At 42.9% G+C, this 16,053-nt stretch overlaps 1 protein-coding gene across 5 annotated transcripts in view; it reads right to left on the reverse strand.

Annotated features, from left to right (window-relative positions):
• Positions 1–667: 667 nt before the first annotated feature.
• IPP (intracisternal A particle-promoted polypeptide) overlaps positions 668–16,053 on the reverse strand; it is a 31,721-nt gene continuing 16,335 nt past the window's right edge. For 3 of the 5 annotated variants that reach the window (XM_066376148.1, XM_066376145.1, XM_066376146.1), the window contains 4 exons: positions 13,876–14,013; positions 12,248–12,370; positions 9,773–9,993; positions 668–4,231 (listed from right to left, as the gene is read on the reverse strand). In XM_066376148.1, the coding sequence (XP_066232245.1) occupies positions 4,007–4,231; positions 9,773–9,993; positions 12,248–12,370; positions 13,876–14,013 (707 nt within the window). In that variant the 3' untranslated portion in view covers positions 668–4,006. Of the gene's footprint in view, positions 4,232–8,962; positions 9,086–9,772; positions 9,994–12,247; positions 12,371–13,875; positions 14,014–16,053 lie in introns of those variants that run through there. The other 2 variants (XM_066376149.1, XM_066376147.1) reach the window with 2 other exon arrangements.

A 16,053-nucleotide genomic window follows, 5' to 3' on the forward strand; every position in this document is an offset into this window, starting at 1 on the left:
CAACTGAGCTATTTTTAGCGCTTCAGGCTGACTGTGCTCAGATCAACTGAACTATCCTCAGCTCTTGGAGACAATGCTTGAACCATTTGAGCCACTGAAAGAAAAGTGGGAGAGGGTGGGTGAAAGACGCAGGTGGTCGCTTCTCCTGTGTGTCCTGACCAGAAATCAAACCCAGGACATCCATATGCTGGGCCAATGCTCTATGCACTGAGCCAACTAGCCAGGGCCTACATAAGCTTTTGTTAAAAAATAATTTTTATAAATTTATTTACTGAGAAAAATGGATTTATTCCACTTAGTTGTGCATTTGTTGGTTGTTTCTTGTTTGTGCCCTGACCGGGGATTGAGTCTGGCATATAGGACAATGCTATAACCACCTGAGCTACCCAGCAAGACACAAACATAAGCTTTTTGAAGATTAAGTTTTAGAAAGCTTTTATTTATTGATTTTACAAAGGGAGTAGAGTGGGAGATATAGAGCAAAATGTATCAATTCACAGTTGCTTCACTTTAGTCGCTCATTGCCTGCTTATTGTTTGTTGTATGTGCCTTGATCTGGGCAAGCCCAAGGTTTCGAACCCATAAGCTCAGTGTCCCAGGTGGAAATTCTATCCACTGTGCTCCCACAGGTCACTCATTTTTTTTCCCCTTTTTTTGATTTTTAGAGAGAGGAGAGAGACAGAAAAAATGGGGGGAGAATCAGGAAGCACCAACTTTTCGTAGTAGTTGCTTCCTGTATGTGTCTTGACCAGGCAAGCCCAGGGTTTCAAACCAGTAACCTCAGTGTTCTAGGTCAACATTTTATCCACTGTGCCACCACAAGTCAGGCTAGGCATTTTTTTTTTTTTTTTAATTTTAAGCCTGACTGGCCCTGGCTGGTTGGCTCAATGGTAGAGCGTCAACCCAGTGTTTGGATGTCCTGGGTTCTATTCCCAGTCAGGGCACACAGGAGAAGCGACCATCTGCTTTTCCACCCCTCCCCCTTCTCTGTCTCTCTCTCCCACAGCCATGGCTCAACTGGTTCAAGCGCATGGGCCCTGGGCACTAAGGGTGACTCCATGAAGCCTCTACTTCAATAGCTCAGTTGTAAGCATGGCCCCAGATGGGCAGAGCATTGGGAATTGCCAGGTAGATCTGGGTCGAGATGCATGCAGGAGTCTATCTCCCCTCCTCTCACGTGGACAAAAATAAAAAATTAAGAAATGAAAATTTTTAAGCCTGACCTGTGGTGATGTAGTGGATAAAGCATTGACTTGAAACACTGAGGTTGCTGGTTCAAAATCCTAGGCTTGCCTAGTCAAGGCACACAGGAGAAACAACAGTGAGTTGATGCTTCTTGCTCCTCTGTCCCTGTCCCCACATTTCTCTTTTTCTTTCCTCTCTCTAAAACATCAATAAATAAAATCTTTTTAAAAAAGTTCTCCATTGATTTGAAGGAAGGTCAAGTAGGGGGAGAGGGAGAGAGAAGTATCAACTGTTGTCCCACTTAGTTGTTCCATTTAGATGTGTACTCAATTGATTGCTTCTCATATGTGCCCCGACCTAGGATAGAATCCACGGCCTCAGCATGCTGTGACGCTTTATCCACTGAGCCACCTGGCCAGGGCCAACATAAGCTTTTCTTTTTGTACTTTTTTTTTTTTTTTTTTTTGAAGCTAGAACCGGGGAAAGACAGTCAGACAGACTCCAGCATGCGCCCGACCGGGATTCACCCGGCATGCCCACCAGGGGAGACGCTCTGCCCCTCTGGGGCGTCGCTCTGCCGAGACAAGAGCCACTCCAGCGCCTGGGGCAGAGGCCAAGGAGCCATCCCCAGCGCCCGGGCCATCTTTGCTCCAATGGAGCCTTGGCTGCAGGAGGGGAAGAGAGAGACAGAGAGGAAGGAGGGGGTGGGGGTGGAGAAACAAATGGGCGCTTCTCCTATGTGCCCTGGCCGGGAATCGAACCCGGGTCCCCTGCACGCCAGGCCGATGCTCTCCCGCTGAGCCAACCGGCCAGGGCCCATAAGCTTTTCTTAATACAAGCATATGGTTAAGTTATGAAGGAAAGTATCCTTATGGGCCAATACAAATATTTTGGATATGAATACTACCTGAGTTTTTAATGCTTATAAAAAGTTTACTATCTAAAAAAGCTGTTGACGCTTTTTACAAAGAACTTTAGTAAAAAAAAGGAGGAATCAGGAATATACTAATCAAATCCTAAAATCAGTTAGGTAAACCTAAATGTAAGAAAGATCTTTTTTTTTTAAATAAATTTTTATTAATGTTAATGGGGTGACATTAATAAATCAGGGTACATATATTCAAAGAAAACATGTCCAGGTTATCTTGTCATTCAATTATGTTGCATACCCATCACCCAGAGTCAGGTTGTCCTCCCTCACCCTCTAAGAAAGATCTTTAATATAAATGGCTTCAACTGACTAGTAGAAATAACTTGAAAATGATGATTATGTACACCAGGGGTCTCAAACTCGCGGCCCGCCGAACAATTTTGTGCGGCCCGCAGACTAATCCACGAAGTTCAAGAAAAGTGTTGCATAACAGTTGCCTTTTGTAGACCTAGTGCGGCCCACCGAACGGCTGTGATCTTGCTCTGCGGCCCACATGCTGAGTTGAGTTTGAGACCCCTGATGTACACAAATCTCAGAAATGGACAGAGAACAATTCTCTAGAATACTTCTCGGGGAAAATGAGAAGTTTTGAGAAGTAGTTTTGGATCAGAAGCCTTTCATCTTATACTTGAGTCAGTGTCTATAAGAATTTTTTCTTTTTTTTTTTTTAACCTCATATGTGCCTTGACCGGACAAGCCCAGAGTTGTTTTTTGGTTTTTTTTTAAGGCCAGGTTTTCAAACCTGCAACCTCAGCGTTCCAGGTCGATGCCTTATCCACTGTGCCACTACTGGTCAGCCTTAAGAATTTTCACAGGCATCTACCATTCCACCTTCTCCAAGCCAGGCAGTAAGATATTTAGGCTTGTCCATGTACAAGTAAGCTTTACAAAGTTTGATGATCCAAAGCCAAACATATTTTTAATGACTTTAAAAAATAGGGAAGAAATTTACTAGGTGCATACCACCCACTGGGCTCTATCACCCATTACATCATCCTATTGCAATAAAGGACTTTCACTAAGAACTTACTCTTAATTACACACTTGCATTCTCAGCATCAAGACCAAAAACATAAGTGAGCAAAAGCTTTTTTTATATTGTTATGAACAGGTCAAAACTTACCTCTCTATATAAATAGTTAGATATTTCCAAATGTCCCTCCCATATATCTGCTGCCAGTAAAAGGTTTGGGACTAGTGAAACTCCTAGCATCGAATAAAACGAGGAAATTGTTTCATTGGCTTTTTACTGTAGATTAAACTATGGCTATGGAAAATTGTGCTCTGGATTGAACTATGAATGAACAGACATCATTAAACTGTCTCATTGATATTCTTAAACAACATAAGTATCATGTTACAGCTTGAATTGCACTGGAGAAGCCACTAAAGGGACTATTTGTCAAGAAGTTTCTAGCAAATCATGTCTACAAATAGGACTCTACTCCTAACTGGACAATTTTAGAGTATAAATAGCATTTCTATTAGTAAGTTTGCTAAATTTTTGTGAGCTCTTTATTAATTTAGGTTATATTCCATATCCCTTCTCATTCAAATTTTTAGAAAAAATAATTCTTGCCTGGCCTGTGGTGGTGCAATGGATAGAGTGTCAACCTGGAACACTGAGGTCGCCAGTTCACTTGACTGACAAGCAACTAATAATGAACAGTTAACGTGAAGCAACTATGAGTTGATACTTCTCGTTCCCCCCCTCTGTAAAATCAATAAAATAATCTAAAAAGTAATAATAATTCTCCAATCATTTATCTATCAAATACATGGAACACTCAACAGACTCAAAGGTCCTATGACCAAATACATGTGTGATTTACAAAAGACTTTTTTTCTATATTTTTAAAATGTTTCTTGGGCTCTCTCATGGTTTACATTTCACAGCACGGCGACACCTCCTTCACAACGACTGGTGATCATGTTACCAATTTCTGTCCATGTATCTGAATGAGGGTTATAAACTTCAACTGAGTCCAAGGTACCTGGGGCCAAGAAATCATGGCTAGAAGATCGACCTCCAGAAACATATAGAAGCCCATTGACTGCTACAACACACATGCCTGCTCTAGGCACTTTCATTGAGGCAACTTCAACCCACTTTTCCTGGTTAAGAAAAAATAAATAAGTTAACAGTGCCATACAATGATAATAGAGAAAACTGCTGAGAAATAAGATATTATGGTTCTATTTACATGTTTAAATTTCAGGTTTCTTGTGGGGGTTTTTTTGAGAGAGAGAGGAACAGACAGGGACAGACAGGAAGGGAGAGAGATGAGAAGCATCAACTCATAGTTGTGGCATCTTAGTTATGTAGTGATTGCTTTCTCATATGTGCCTTGACAGGGGTGGGAGTGGGGGCTCCAGCTGAGCCAGTGACCTTGGGCTCAAGCCAGTGACCTTGGGGTTTCAAACCTGGGTCCTCGGCATTCCACAGTGACGCTGTATCCACTGCACCACTACCTGGTCAAGCTACATGTTTAAATTTCAAACTCAAAATTCAGTCTCATCAGTATATAGAACATTATTTTATTTTAATTAATTAATTTATTTATTTATTTTACACAGACAGAGAGAGGGATAGATAGGGACAGACAGACAGGAACAGAGAGAGATGAGAAGCATCAATCATCAGTTTTTCGTTGCGACAGGTTAGTTGTTCATTGCTTTCTCACATGTGCCTTGACCGTGGGGCTACAGCAGACCGAGTGACCCCTTGCTCAAGCCAGCGACCTTGGGTCCAAGCTGGTAAGCTTTGCTCAAACCAGATGAGCCCGCGCTCAAGCTGGTGACCTCGGGGTCTTGAACCTGGGTCCTCCTCATCCCAGTCCAACGCTCTATCCACTGCACCACCGCCTGGTCAGGCAGTATATAGAACATTTAAAAATAAACTTAAATGGATGCAAAGTAGTGAATTTAGGGAAAAAATAATTGAAAAATAAGTCTGTGATTATAAATTATTATCAGAAAATAATCTAGAGCAGGCATTCTAAAAACCTAGTTCTATGTAATACAAGGAGGCAATCTATGCGCACGCACACACACAAAGCTCCAAAAAGAAACAGTTATATAGAGCAGTGGTCCCCAAGCCCCGGGCCGCGGACCGGTACCAGTCCGTGGGCCATTTGGTACCGGTCCGCAGAGAAAGAATAAATAACTTACATTATTTCCGTTTTATTTATATTTAAGTCTGAACAATGTTTTATATTTAAAAAATGACCAGATTCCCTGTTACATCCATCTAAGACTCACTCTTGACGCTTGTCTCAGTCACGTGATACATTTATCTGTCCCACCCTAAAGGCCGGTCCGTGAAAATATTTTCTGACATTAAACTGGTCCGTGGCCCAAAAAAGGTTGGGGACCACTGATATAGAGTATACAGAAGGGATTTTAAAACTTTTTAAAATGCTAATGACCCTTATAAATTGCCAGGAGAATGATATAGTGAAAAACACTTGCCAAATTTATTTGACAATATAAATCTTACACAAGAACCATTTTAGTGAGTTAGTGACGGCAAAATGTATTTTCAGAAAGGTAGTTTTTAGATCAGGGGTGGGAAACAATAGCCTATTTGTGTAAACCTACAAACTAAGAATTAATTTTCTACATTAAAAATGTATTTTAAAAAAAACTGCCCTGGCCGGATAGCTCAGTTGGTTAGAGCATCATCGGAAGCACAGAGGTTGCCGGTTCGATTCTAGATCAGGGCACATACAGGAACAGTTCAATGTTCCCCCTTTCCCTCCCCTTCTTTTCTCTCTGAAATCAATCAATAGATAAAATATTTTAAAAACAAAACTGGCCTGCCTGACCAGGTGGTGGTGCAGTGGATAGAACACTGGACTGGGACTCAGAGGACTCAGGTTTGAAACCCTGAGGTCACTGGCTTGAGGCCCAATGTCGCTGGCTTGAGCAAGGGGTCACTCGCTCCACTGTAGCCCCCTGGTCAAGGCACATATGAGAAAGCAATCCATGAACAACTAAGGTGCTGCAACAAAGAATTGATGCTTCTCATCTCTCTCCCTTCCTGTCTGTCCCTATCAAGGCACATATGGGAGTTGATGCTTCCTGTTCCTTCCTACTTCTCTCTCTCTTCCTATCTCTCTATCCTCTCTCTAAAAATGAAATAAATTTTTTAAAAAATAACACTAATATGCCTAGAGAAGAGATTGTATGTGGCCCTTGAACAAAAAGTTTAACTCCTGGTAAACAATGTTCCTTCAAGAAATTTCAATAAGTTGCTATAGCCAAAATTAATTGTCAAAACCTACTTCAGAAAATAGGAAAGCTAATAAAAGTCCTGGGAAACAATCAAGAGAGAAATGAGCTAGTAGCTAGGTTTAAAAAAAAAAAAAAAGAAAGGCCCTGGTCAGTTGGTTTAGTGGTACAGTGTCAGCCCAGCATGTAGAAGTCCGGGGTTTGATTCCCAGCCAGGGCACGCAGGAGAAGTGCCCATCTACTTCTCACCCTTCGCCCTCTCCTTTCTCTTTTTCTCTTCCCCTCCTGCAGCCAAGGCTCCATTGGAGCAAAGTTGGCCCAGGTGCTGAGGATGGCTCCATGGTTCCTCAGGCACTAGAATGGCTCCGGTTGCAACAGAGCAACACCCCAGATAGGCTGAGCATGGCCCCCTGCTGGGCTTGCCGGGTGGATCCCAGTCAGTTGCATTTGGGAATCTGTCTCTCTGCCTCCCTGCTTCTCACTTCAGAAAAATACAAAAACAAAAAATCCAAAAAAAAGAACCTGGACATAAAGTACATGATGAATAATGTTTATAAAATCATAAAAAGTGAAAATGATTAGGCCCTGGCCGGTTGGCTCAATGCTAGAGCACTGGTCCGGCATGTGGATGTCCCAGATTCAATTCCCGGTCAGGGCACAAAGGAGAATCGACCATCTTCTTCTCCACTCCCCCTTTTCTCTCTGTCTTCCTTACCTATAGCCATGGCTCATTTGGTTAGACTGACTGAGCTGGCCTCGGGTGCTGAGGATGGCTCCATGGCCTCCGCCTCAGGCGCTAAAAAATGGCTCATTTTTGAGCAATGAAGCAGTGGCCCCAGATAGGCAGAGCATCACCCCCATAAAAGAAATAAAAAATAGCCTGACCAGACGGTGGCGTAGTGGATAACGTGCCGGACTGGGATGCAGAGGACCCAGGTTCGAGACCCCGAGGTCACCAGCTTGAGCGCGGGCTCATCTGGTTTGAGCACAGCTTCACCAGCTTGGACCCAAGGTCGCTGGCTTGAGCAAGGGTTTACTGGATCTGCTGAAGGCCCACAGTCAAGGCACATATGAGAAAGCAATCATTGAACAACTAATGTGTCGCAACGCGCAACAAAAAACTAATGATTGATGCTTCTCATCTCTCCATTCCTGTCTGTCTGTCCCTGTCTATCCCTCTCTCTGACTCTCTCTGTTAAAAAAAAAAGAAAGAAATAAAAAATAAGGTGAACAATGATTATTCCTCAATGCTACAAAGTGAATCTTTTAGCCAGATCGAGAGAGGGATAGGGACAGACAGACAGGAAGGGGAGAGAGATGAAAAGCATCAACTCATATAATAGTTGCAGCACCTTAGTTCATTGATCATTCTCCATTCTTTTTTTTTCTTCTAAGTGAGAGGAAGGGAAAGAGAGAAACAGATTCTCACATGTGTCCTGACTGGGATCTACCTAGCAACCCTGTCTGGGGTTGATGCTTGAATCAGTTGAGCTACTGGCTATGAGAGAGTAAGATTGCTTTTTCATATGTGCCTTGACCAGGGGGTAGGGGGTAAGGTCCTCCAGCAGAGCCAGTGACCCTTTGCTCAAGACAGTGACCTCTGGGCCCTGGCCGGTTGGCTCAGTGGTGGAGCGTTGGCCTGGTGTGCGGAAGTCCCGGGTTCGATTCCCGGCCAGGGCACACAGGAGAGGCACCTATCTGCTTCTCCACCCCTCCCCCTCTCCTTCCTCTCTGTCTCTCTCTTCCCCTCCCGCAGCCGAGGCTCCATTGCAGCAAAAGATGGCCCGGGCACTGGGGATGGCTCCTTGGCCTCTGCCCCAGGTGCTAGAGTGGCTCTGGTCGTGACAGAGCAATGCCCTGGTGGGCAGAGCATCTCCCCCTGGTGGGCGTGCCGGGTGGATCCCGGTCGGGCGCATGCGGGAGTCTGTCTGACTGCCTCCCGGTTTCCAGCTTCAGAAAAATGAAAAAAAAAAAAAAAAAAGAACTGAATTTCTATATACCAGCAATGAAAATTTTGAGCATGAAACTAAGAAAACAATTCAATTTGCATTAGGATCAAAAGAAATAAAATACTTAGGAATAAATTTAACCACTAAAGTGCAATAAACTGAAAACTATAAAACATGTGCCTGGCCTTTGGTGGCACAGTGGATACAGCGTCAACCTGGAACACTGAGGATGCTGGTCCTGGCTTGCCTGGTCAAAGTACATACAGCAAGCAACAACTAAAGTGAAGCAACTATGAGTTGATATTTCTCACTCCCCACACACCCGTAAAATCAACAAATAAAATCTTTAAAAAAATTAAAATAAAAAAATTGTTAAAATAAAAAAATTGTTAAAATAAATTGAAGACCTAAATAAATGGAAAGATATCACATGGTCAAGATGAAAAGGCCTAATATTGTTAAGATGGCAATAGTCCCAAAATTGATCTCAGATTCAATGTGATCTCTATCAAAACCCAGCTGGATTCTTGATAGAAACTGACAAATTGATCCTAAAATTTATATAAAATTCAAGGGACCCAGAATACCCAAACCAATTAAAAAGAAAGCTACAAAGTTGGAGGATGCACACTCTCTGATTTCAAAACATACTACAAAGCTACAGTAATTAAAACAGTGTGATACTGGCATAAGAATAGACATATATATAAATGAATAAAATTAAGAGTCTAGAAATAAATTCTCACATTTATGGTGAATTGATTTTCAACAGAGGTGCCAAGACAATCTAATGGGGAAAATAAAATTTAAAAACCCTCAGGTTTTGATTGCTTTAATAACCAGAAGCAATTTAAGAAACATAACATTTGGTCCTGGCCCATTGGCTTAATGGATAGAGCACTGGCCTGGTATATAGTTGTCCTGGGTTCAATTCCCAGTCACTGCACACAAGAGAAGTGATCCTCTGCCACCATCCCGTGCCCCCACCCCCCGCTTTATCTCCCTCTACTTCTTCTGCAGCCAGTGCCTCTATTGGTTTGAGTGTTGGCCCTGGGGACTGAGGATAGTTCAGTTGGTCTCAGCCTAAGCCTTAGGTGCTGAGGATAGCTTGGCTGATTTGAGCATGGGCCCCAAACAGAAGTTGCCCAGTGGATCCCAGTCGGGGTGCATGCGGGAGTCTATCTCACTATCTCAACTCCTCCCACTTAAAACACACACACATCTGATTCTAGAAAAAAAAGAGCAAATTAAACCCAAAACAAATAGAAAGAAAAAAAAAATAGAAACAGAAATGAATGAAATAGGTGGACAATCTGCAGAAAAAAAATCAATGACACCAAAAGTGAGTTCTTTGAAAAGAGATAAAAACTTACAAATGATCAATATCATGAATGAAAGAACTCACACCACTACAGATCTTATAGACAGTAAAAAAACAACACAGGATTCTAAAATTTGAAATCATCCAACCTACCTCTTCGAAGGAATATTTTTCTACAGTATGAAGAGCATCTTGTGTCTCATTCCACCCTCCAATAGAATAGATGCAGTCATTGAGTGCAGCCACCCCAAGATATGCTCTCCTGGTTCCCATTGGAGGAAGTGGAGACCAACGCTTGGAAAGTGGATCATAAACTTCAAAAGAACAAAGCTCTATTCCTTCATCGCTGATGCCCCCAATTACATAAATTAAACCTGAAATGAAATATTTTTGCTCAGATGCTATAGGAAAAAAGATATAATAATTATCAAAAGTAATAGTTGTGATTTCAGTTTGCTATGCTGATGCTATAAAGGGCTTACCAATTTTTTAAGACAAAATCGACTTTTGTCTAGTTTATCACAGCCCACATTTAAGCATGTTACAAAGAATTAAGGGTATGAATTAAATTTTCAATAAATAAAAAAGATTGTTTTTGATAGTCTCTCCCCACTTAGAAATACTTACTAAATCCGGCATGGGAGAGAAAATTACAATAAAGAATGACATTTAACAGTGGCACAGTGGATAGAGCATCGGACTGGGATGCAGAGGACCCAGGTTCAAAACCCCAAGGTTGCCAGCTTGAGCATGGACTCATCTGGCTTGAGCACGGACTCACTAGCTTGAGCGCAGGGTTGCTTGTTGAGCGTGGGATCATAGACATGACCCCATCCAGGGTCACTGGCTTGAGCCCAAAGGTCTCTGGCTTGAAGCCCAAAGTTGCTGGTTTCAGCCCAAGATAGCTGGCTTTAGCAAGGAGTCACTCGCTCTGCTGTACACATGATAACGCAATCACTGAACAACTAAGGAGCCGCAACGAGGAATTGATCCTTCTCATCTCTTTCTTCCTGTCTGTCTCTATCTGTCCCTCTCTCTGACTCGCTCTCTGTATCTGTCAAAAAAAAAAAACCCAGCCTGACCAGGCGGTGGCGCAGTGGATAGAGCTGTCGGACTGGGATGTGGAAGGACCCAGGTTTGAGACCCTGAGGTTGCCAGCTTGAGCAAAAAGCTCACCAGCTTGGACCCAAGGTCACTGGCTCGAGCAAGGGGTTACTCAGTCTGCTGAAGGCCTACGGTCATGGCACATGTGAAAAAGCAATCAATGAACAACTAAGGTGTCACAATGAAAAACTGATGATTGATGCTTCTCATCTCTCTCCGTTCCTGTCTGTCTGTCCCTATCTATCCCTTTATCTGACTCTCTCTCTGTCCCTGTAAAAAAACAAACAAACAAACAAACAAAACAGAATGACATTTTAAATACTTATTTTGCTAGTCAGGTATTTTTGCCTATCTAGAATTTTAAATTCTAGCTTTGTTTATTCTGAAAAAAAAAAGATTATTTTGGCAATACATAAATAAATAAGAGGTTCAAAGATATGAGGATAAAAGCAGAACTTCCATATAGTTAGTGTTAATCATTTAATACTAACAGACATAAAATATACTTTTGTGCAAATAAAACCTCAAGTTCAGTTTTTAAAAATATTTTTTATCAGAAAAAAATTTTTATTTTTTTTAGTGAAAAAGATATAGAGAGAGGGCAGATAGGGACAGACAGGAAGGGAGAGAGATGAAAAGCATCAATTCTTCATTATGGCACCTTAGTTGTTCATTGATTGCTTTCTCATATGTGCCTTGACTGGGGGGTCTACAGCTGAGCAAGTAAATTTCTGCTCAAGCCAGAGACATTGGGCTTCAAGCAAGCAACCTCTGGGCTCAAGCCAGCGACCACAGGATCACATCTATGATCCCACACTCAAACCAGCACTCCCATGCTCAACCTGGTGAGCCCATGCTCAAACCAGATGAGCCTGCACTCAAATGGCGACCTTGGGGCTTCAAACCTGGGTCCTTAGCATCCCAGGTCAATGCTCTATTCACTGCACCACTGCCTGGTCAGGCGAAAATTTTATTTATTTATTTTATTAAAGACTTTTATTTATTTGCCTGACCAGGCAGTGGCGCAGTGGATAGAATGTCAGACTGGGATGCGGAGGACCCAGCTTTGAAACCCTGAGGTCGCCAGTTTGAGCATGGGCTCATATGGTTTGAGCAAGGCTCACCAGCTTGAGCCCAAGGTCGCTGGCTTGAGCAAGGGGTCACTCGGTCTGCTATAGCCACCCCCCCTCGCCCTGGTCAGGGCACATATGAGAAAGCAATCAATGAGAAACTAAGGTGCTGCAACAAAGAGTTGATGCTTCTCATCTCTCTCCCTTCTGGTCTATCTCTGTCACAAATAAAAAGACTTTTATTTATTCATTTTAGAGAGAAGAGAAAGAGAGAGAGAGAGAGAGAGAGAGAGAGAGAGAGAAGGGGGATAAGAACAGAAAGCATCAACTTACATATGTGCCTTGAACAGGCAAGCCTACGGTTTTAAACCAGCAACCTCAGTGTTCCAGGTCAATGCTTTATCCACTCTGCCACCACAGGTCAAGCAGGAAAAGTATTTTATACAGCAATTACCTTGCATTTCACAACAGCCAAAGTAGTAGCGTGACATGGCCATGTTACCAACTATTTCCCACTTATTTTCATCAGGATCAAATCGTTCAATGGTGGTCCCTATCTCAGCTCCAACCCATCCACCTGTAACCAAACAGAAAAATGTTATATCTCGGATAAAGGAATCTCATTTATCTAAAACACCTTAGAAAAACATCTAATCCAACAACTTCACATTATGGATGATTATCACGTAGAAGAGAGGAGTTATTTGTACAAGATCATATGAAAAGTTAGAATTTTTTTTTTTGTATTTTTCTGAAGTTGTTAATGGGGAGGCAGTCAGACAGACTCCTGCATGCACCCGACCGGGATCCACCTGGCATGCCCACCAGGGGGTGATGCTCTGCCCATCTGGGGCATTGCTCTATTGCAACCAGGGCCATTCTAGCGTCTGAGGCAGAGGCCATAGAGCCATCCTCAGCGCCCAGGCCAACTTAGCTCCAATGGAGCCTTGGCTGCGGGAGGGGAAGAGAGAGACAGAGAGGGGGAGGGGTGGAGAAGCAGATGGCGCCTCTCCTGTGTGCCCTGGCCAGGAATTGAACCCAGGACTCCTGCATGCCAGGCCGACGCTCTACCACTAAGCCAACCGGCCAGGGCCGAAAAGTTAGAATTTGACTGTCAGTAGAACTCAGATCTTTTAACTCTTTCTGCCTCTTTTCAACTAGATATATAAAATAAAAAAAACAGGCCCTGGCCGGTTGGCTCAGCGGTAGAGCGTAGGCCTGGCGTGCGGGGGACCCGGGTTCGACTCCCAGCCAGGGCACACAGGAGAAGCGCCCATTTGCTTCTCCACCCCCCACCCCCTCCTTCCTCTCTGTCTCTCTCTTCCCCTCCCGCAGCCAAGGCTCCATTGGAGCAAAGATGGCCCGGGCGCTGGGGATGGCTCCTTGCCCTCTGCTAGAGTGGCTCTGGTCGCGGCAGAGCGACGCCCCGGAGGGGCAGAGCATCGCCCCCTGGTGGGCAGAGCGTCGCCCCTGGTGGGCATGCCGGGTGGATCCCGGTAGGGCGCATGCGGGAGTCTGTCTGACTGTCTCTCCCCGTTTCCAGCTTCAGAAAAATACAAAAAAAAAACCACACAAAAATTTCAACATATTGCATAGGAAATTTGGTATTTTGAAAAACTATCCTGAAATAACTTCTGCATATTCAGAATACTTATACCAATAATGAGATTTAACTATCAGCTTAAGTGTTTCATTGGACATCTCATCTATATTTTATCTAAGAGCTCATCTCATCTCTTTCTAAGAGCTCTACATTTGACAAATTTCCCAAGTAATATTTTGAGAATAGGAATTTAAAATTTATTTATTTTTAGAGTGAAGAGAAAGAGAGAGAGAAGTAGGGAGAGAAGCAGGAAGCATCAACTCAGAGTAATTGCTTCCTGTATGTGCCTTGACCAGGCAAGCCCAGGGTTTCAAACCAGCGACCTCAGTATTCCAGTTCGATGCTTTATCTTCTGGGCTACCACAGGTCAAGGGAGAATAAGAATTTATAAAGCTGAAATGATACGAGTTTGTTATGGGAGGGAAGGAAAATTTCTAAAGTAATCAGAATCTGGGTAAGAATTTGAACAGCATAATTACCCAAAGCATATATAGCCCCATAACACACACACACTCCCAGACCACAGCGGGGGTGATTCATTGAAGCTACAGTTGTCCACTGTTTAGTAACTGGATCATAGCATTCAGTACAGTCAAAAATCATTGAATCTTTTTCACCTGAGTTAAATAAAAGAGACACATATTAGGAGGTTTAATAATGCTAATAGCCAAGAACTATAATACAATATTCAGTAGCATTCCATGTTATCATAAATTCATTATGTCTAATATTATACTACAGTATTTACAAAAACTCATTTGCCCAGCAGGTTTTTATTTACTTATTTATTTATTTTTAAACTTTAAAAAAAATTTATTTTACTTATTAATTTTAGAGAGAGAGAGAGAGAGAGAGAAAGAAAGGGGAGAGGAGCAAGAACATCAGTTCCCACATGTGTCTTGACCAGGCAAGTGCAGGGTTTTGAACCGATGACCTCAGTGTTCCAGGTCAATGCTTTATCCACTGCGCCACCACAGGTCAGGCCAGCAGGTTTATTTTTAAATCATAGCACTGTCATTTATTAAAGTCCATTGAATGAAGCAATGACACTTTTTTCCTATTATCTGTTGTTGTTGTTTTTTACAGAAACAGAGAGAGAGAGTGAGAGAGCGGGATAGATAGGGACAGACAGACAGGAACAGAGAGAGATGAGAAGCATCAATCATTAGTTTTTCGTTGCAACACCTTAGTTGTTCATTGATTGCTTTCTCATATGTGCCTTGACCGTGGGCCTTCAGCAGACCGAGTAACCCCTTGCTCAAGCCAGCGACCTTGGGTCCAAGCTGGTGAGCTTTGCTCAAACCAGATGAGCCCACGCTCATGCTGGCGACCTCTGGGTCTCACACCTGGGTCCTCCGCATCCCAGTCCAATGCTCTATCTACTTGCGCCACCGCCTGGTCAGGCATCCTATTATCTATTTCTAATTCTACCACCCAAACAATTCATGTAATTTGCATTTTGACACTTGTAAAATTTGAGTTTTCATGTAATCCTTATCTAGCAACAAACAGAAAATAATTTTTTTTTGAGACAGCCAGCCAGGAAAAGAGATGAGAAGCATCAACTCATAATTGCGGCACTTTAGTTGTTCAATGATGGCTTTCTCATACATGCCTTGACCAGGGCTCCAGCTAAACCAGTGACCCCTTGCTCAAGCCAGTAACCTTGAGCTTAAGCCAGTGATCTTTTAGGATTTAATCAGCGATCTAAGGGCTCAAGACAGTGACCATGGGGTCATGTCTACAATCCCATGCTCAAGCCAGTGAGCCCGCATTCAGGCTGGCAACCTCAGGGTTTCAAACTTGTATCTTCAGCATCCCAGTTTAATGCTCTATCTACTGCGCCACCATCTGGTCAGGTTGTCACCACTTTCAAGAATCTACAGTTAATGTGGATGATAACTAACTGCTGATAGTTAAATAAAGTTATAAAACTGCAAAAAAATCTAGAAACAGATCTATGCATATATTTAATTAGTTGACATATGACAGTTTATACTGCAGAACAATGAGGGGAAAAAATTTTTTTAAGCCCTGGCTGGCTAGCTCAGCGGTAGAACATCAGTCCGGCATGTGGAAGTCCCAGGTTCGATTCCCGACCAGGGCACACAGAAGAAGCACCCATCTGCTTCTCCACCCTTTCCCCTCTCCTTTCTCTCTCTTTCTTCCCATCCTGCAGCCAAAGCTCCATTGGAGCAAAGTTGGCCCGGGCACTGAGGATGGCTCCATGGCTTCTGCCTCAGGTGCTAGAATGGCTCTGGTTGAAACAGAGCAATGCCACAACTGGGCATAGCATCACCCCCTAGCGGGCATGCTGGGTAGATCCCGGCTGGGCTCATGGGGAAGTCTGTCTGTCTCTCTGCCTCCCCGCTCTCACTTCAGAAAAAAAAAATACAAAAAAAATTTTATGCTAGAAAAATTGCTTTTATAATAAAAATATTGTAAATGAAACTGGTACCCTACACATACTACCCATAAAAACTCAATTCTAGGTATATTACAGACATAAATGTAAATGGAAATACTAAAATTTTAGAAAACAATAAAGGTATATATATCCTCATGACTCGAGAGTAGGGAAGAATTTCTTTAAAAATGTACAAGAACCTGACCGGGCAGTGGCACAGTGGATAGAGCATCAGACTGGGATGCGAAAG

This window comes from Saccopteryx leptura, chromosome 3, assembly GCF_036850995.1.
Source record: "Saccopteryx leptura isolate mSacLep1 chromosome 3, mSacLep1_pri_phased_curated, whole genome shotgun sequence".
NCBI classification, from domain to species: Eukaryota; Metazoa; Chordata; class Mammalia; order Chiroptera; family Emballonuridae; genus Saccopteryx; species Saccopteryx leptura.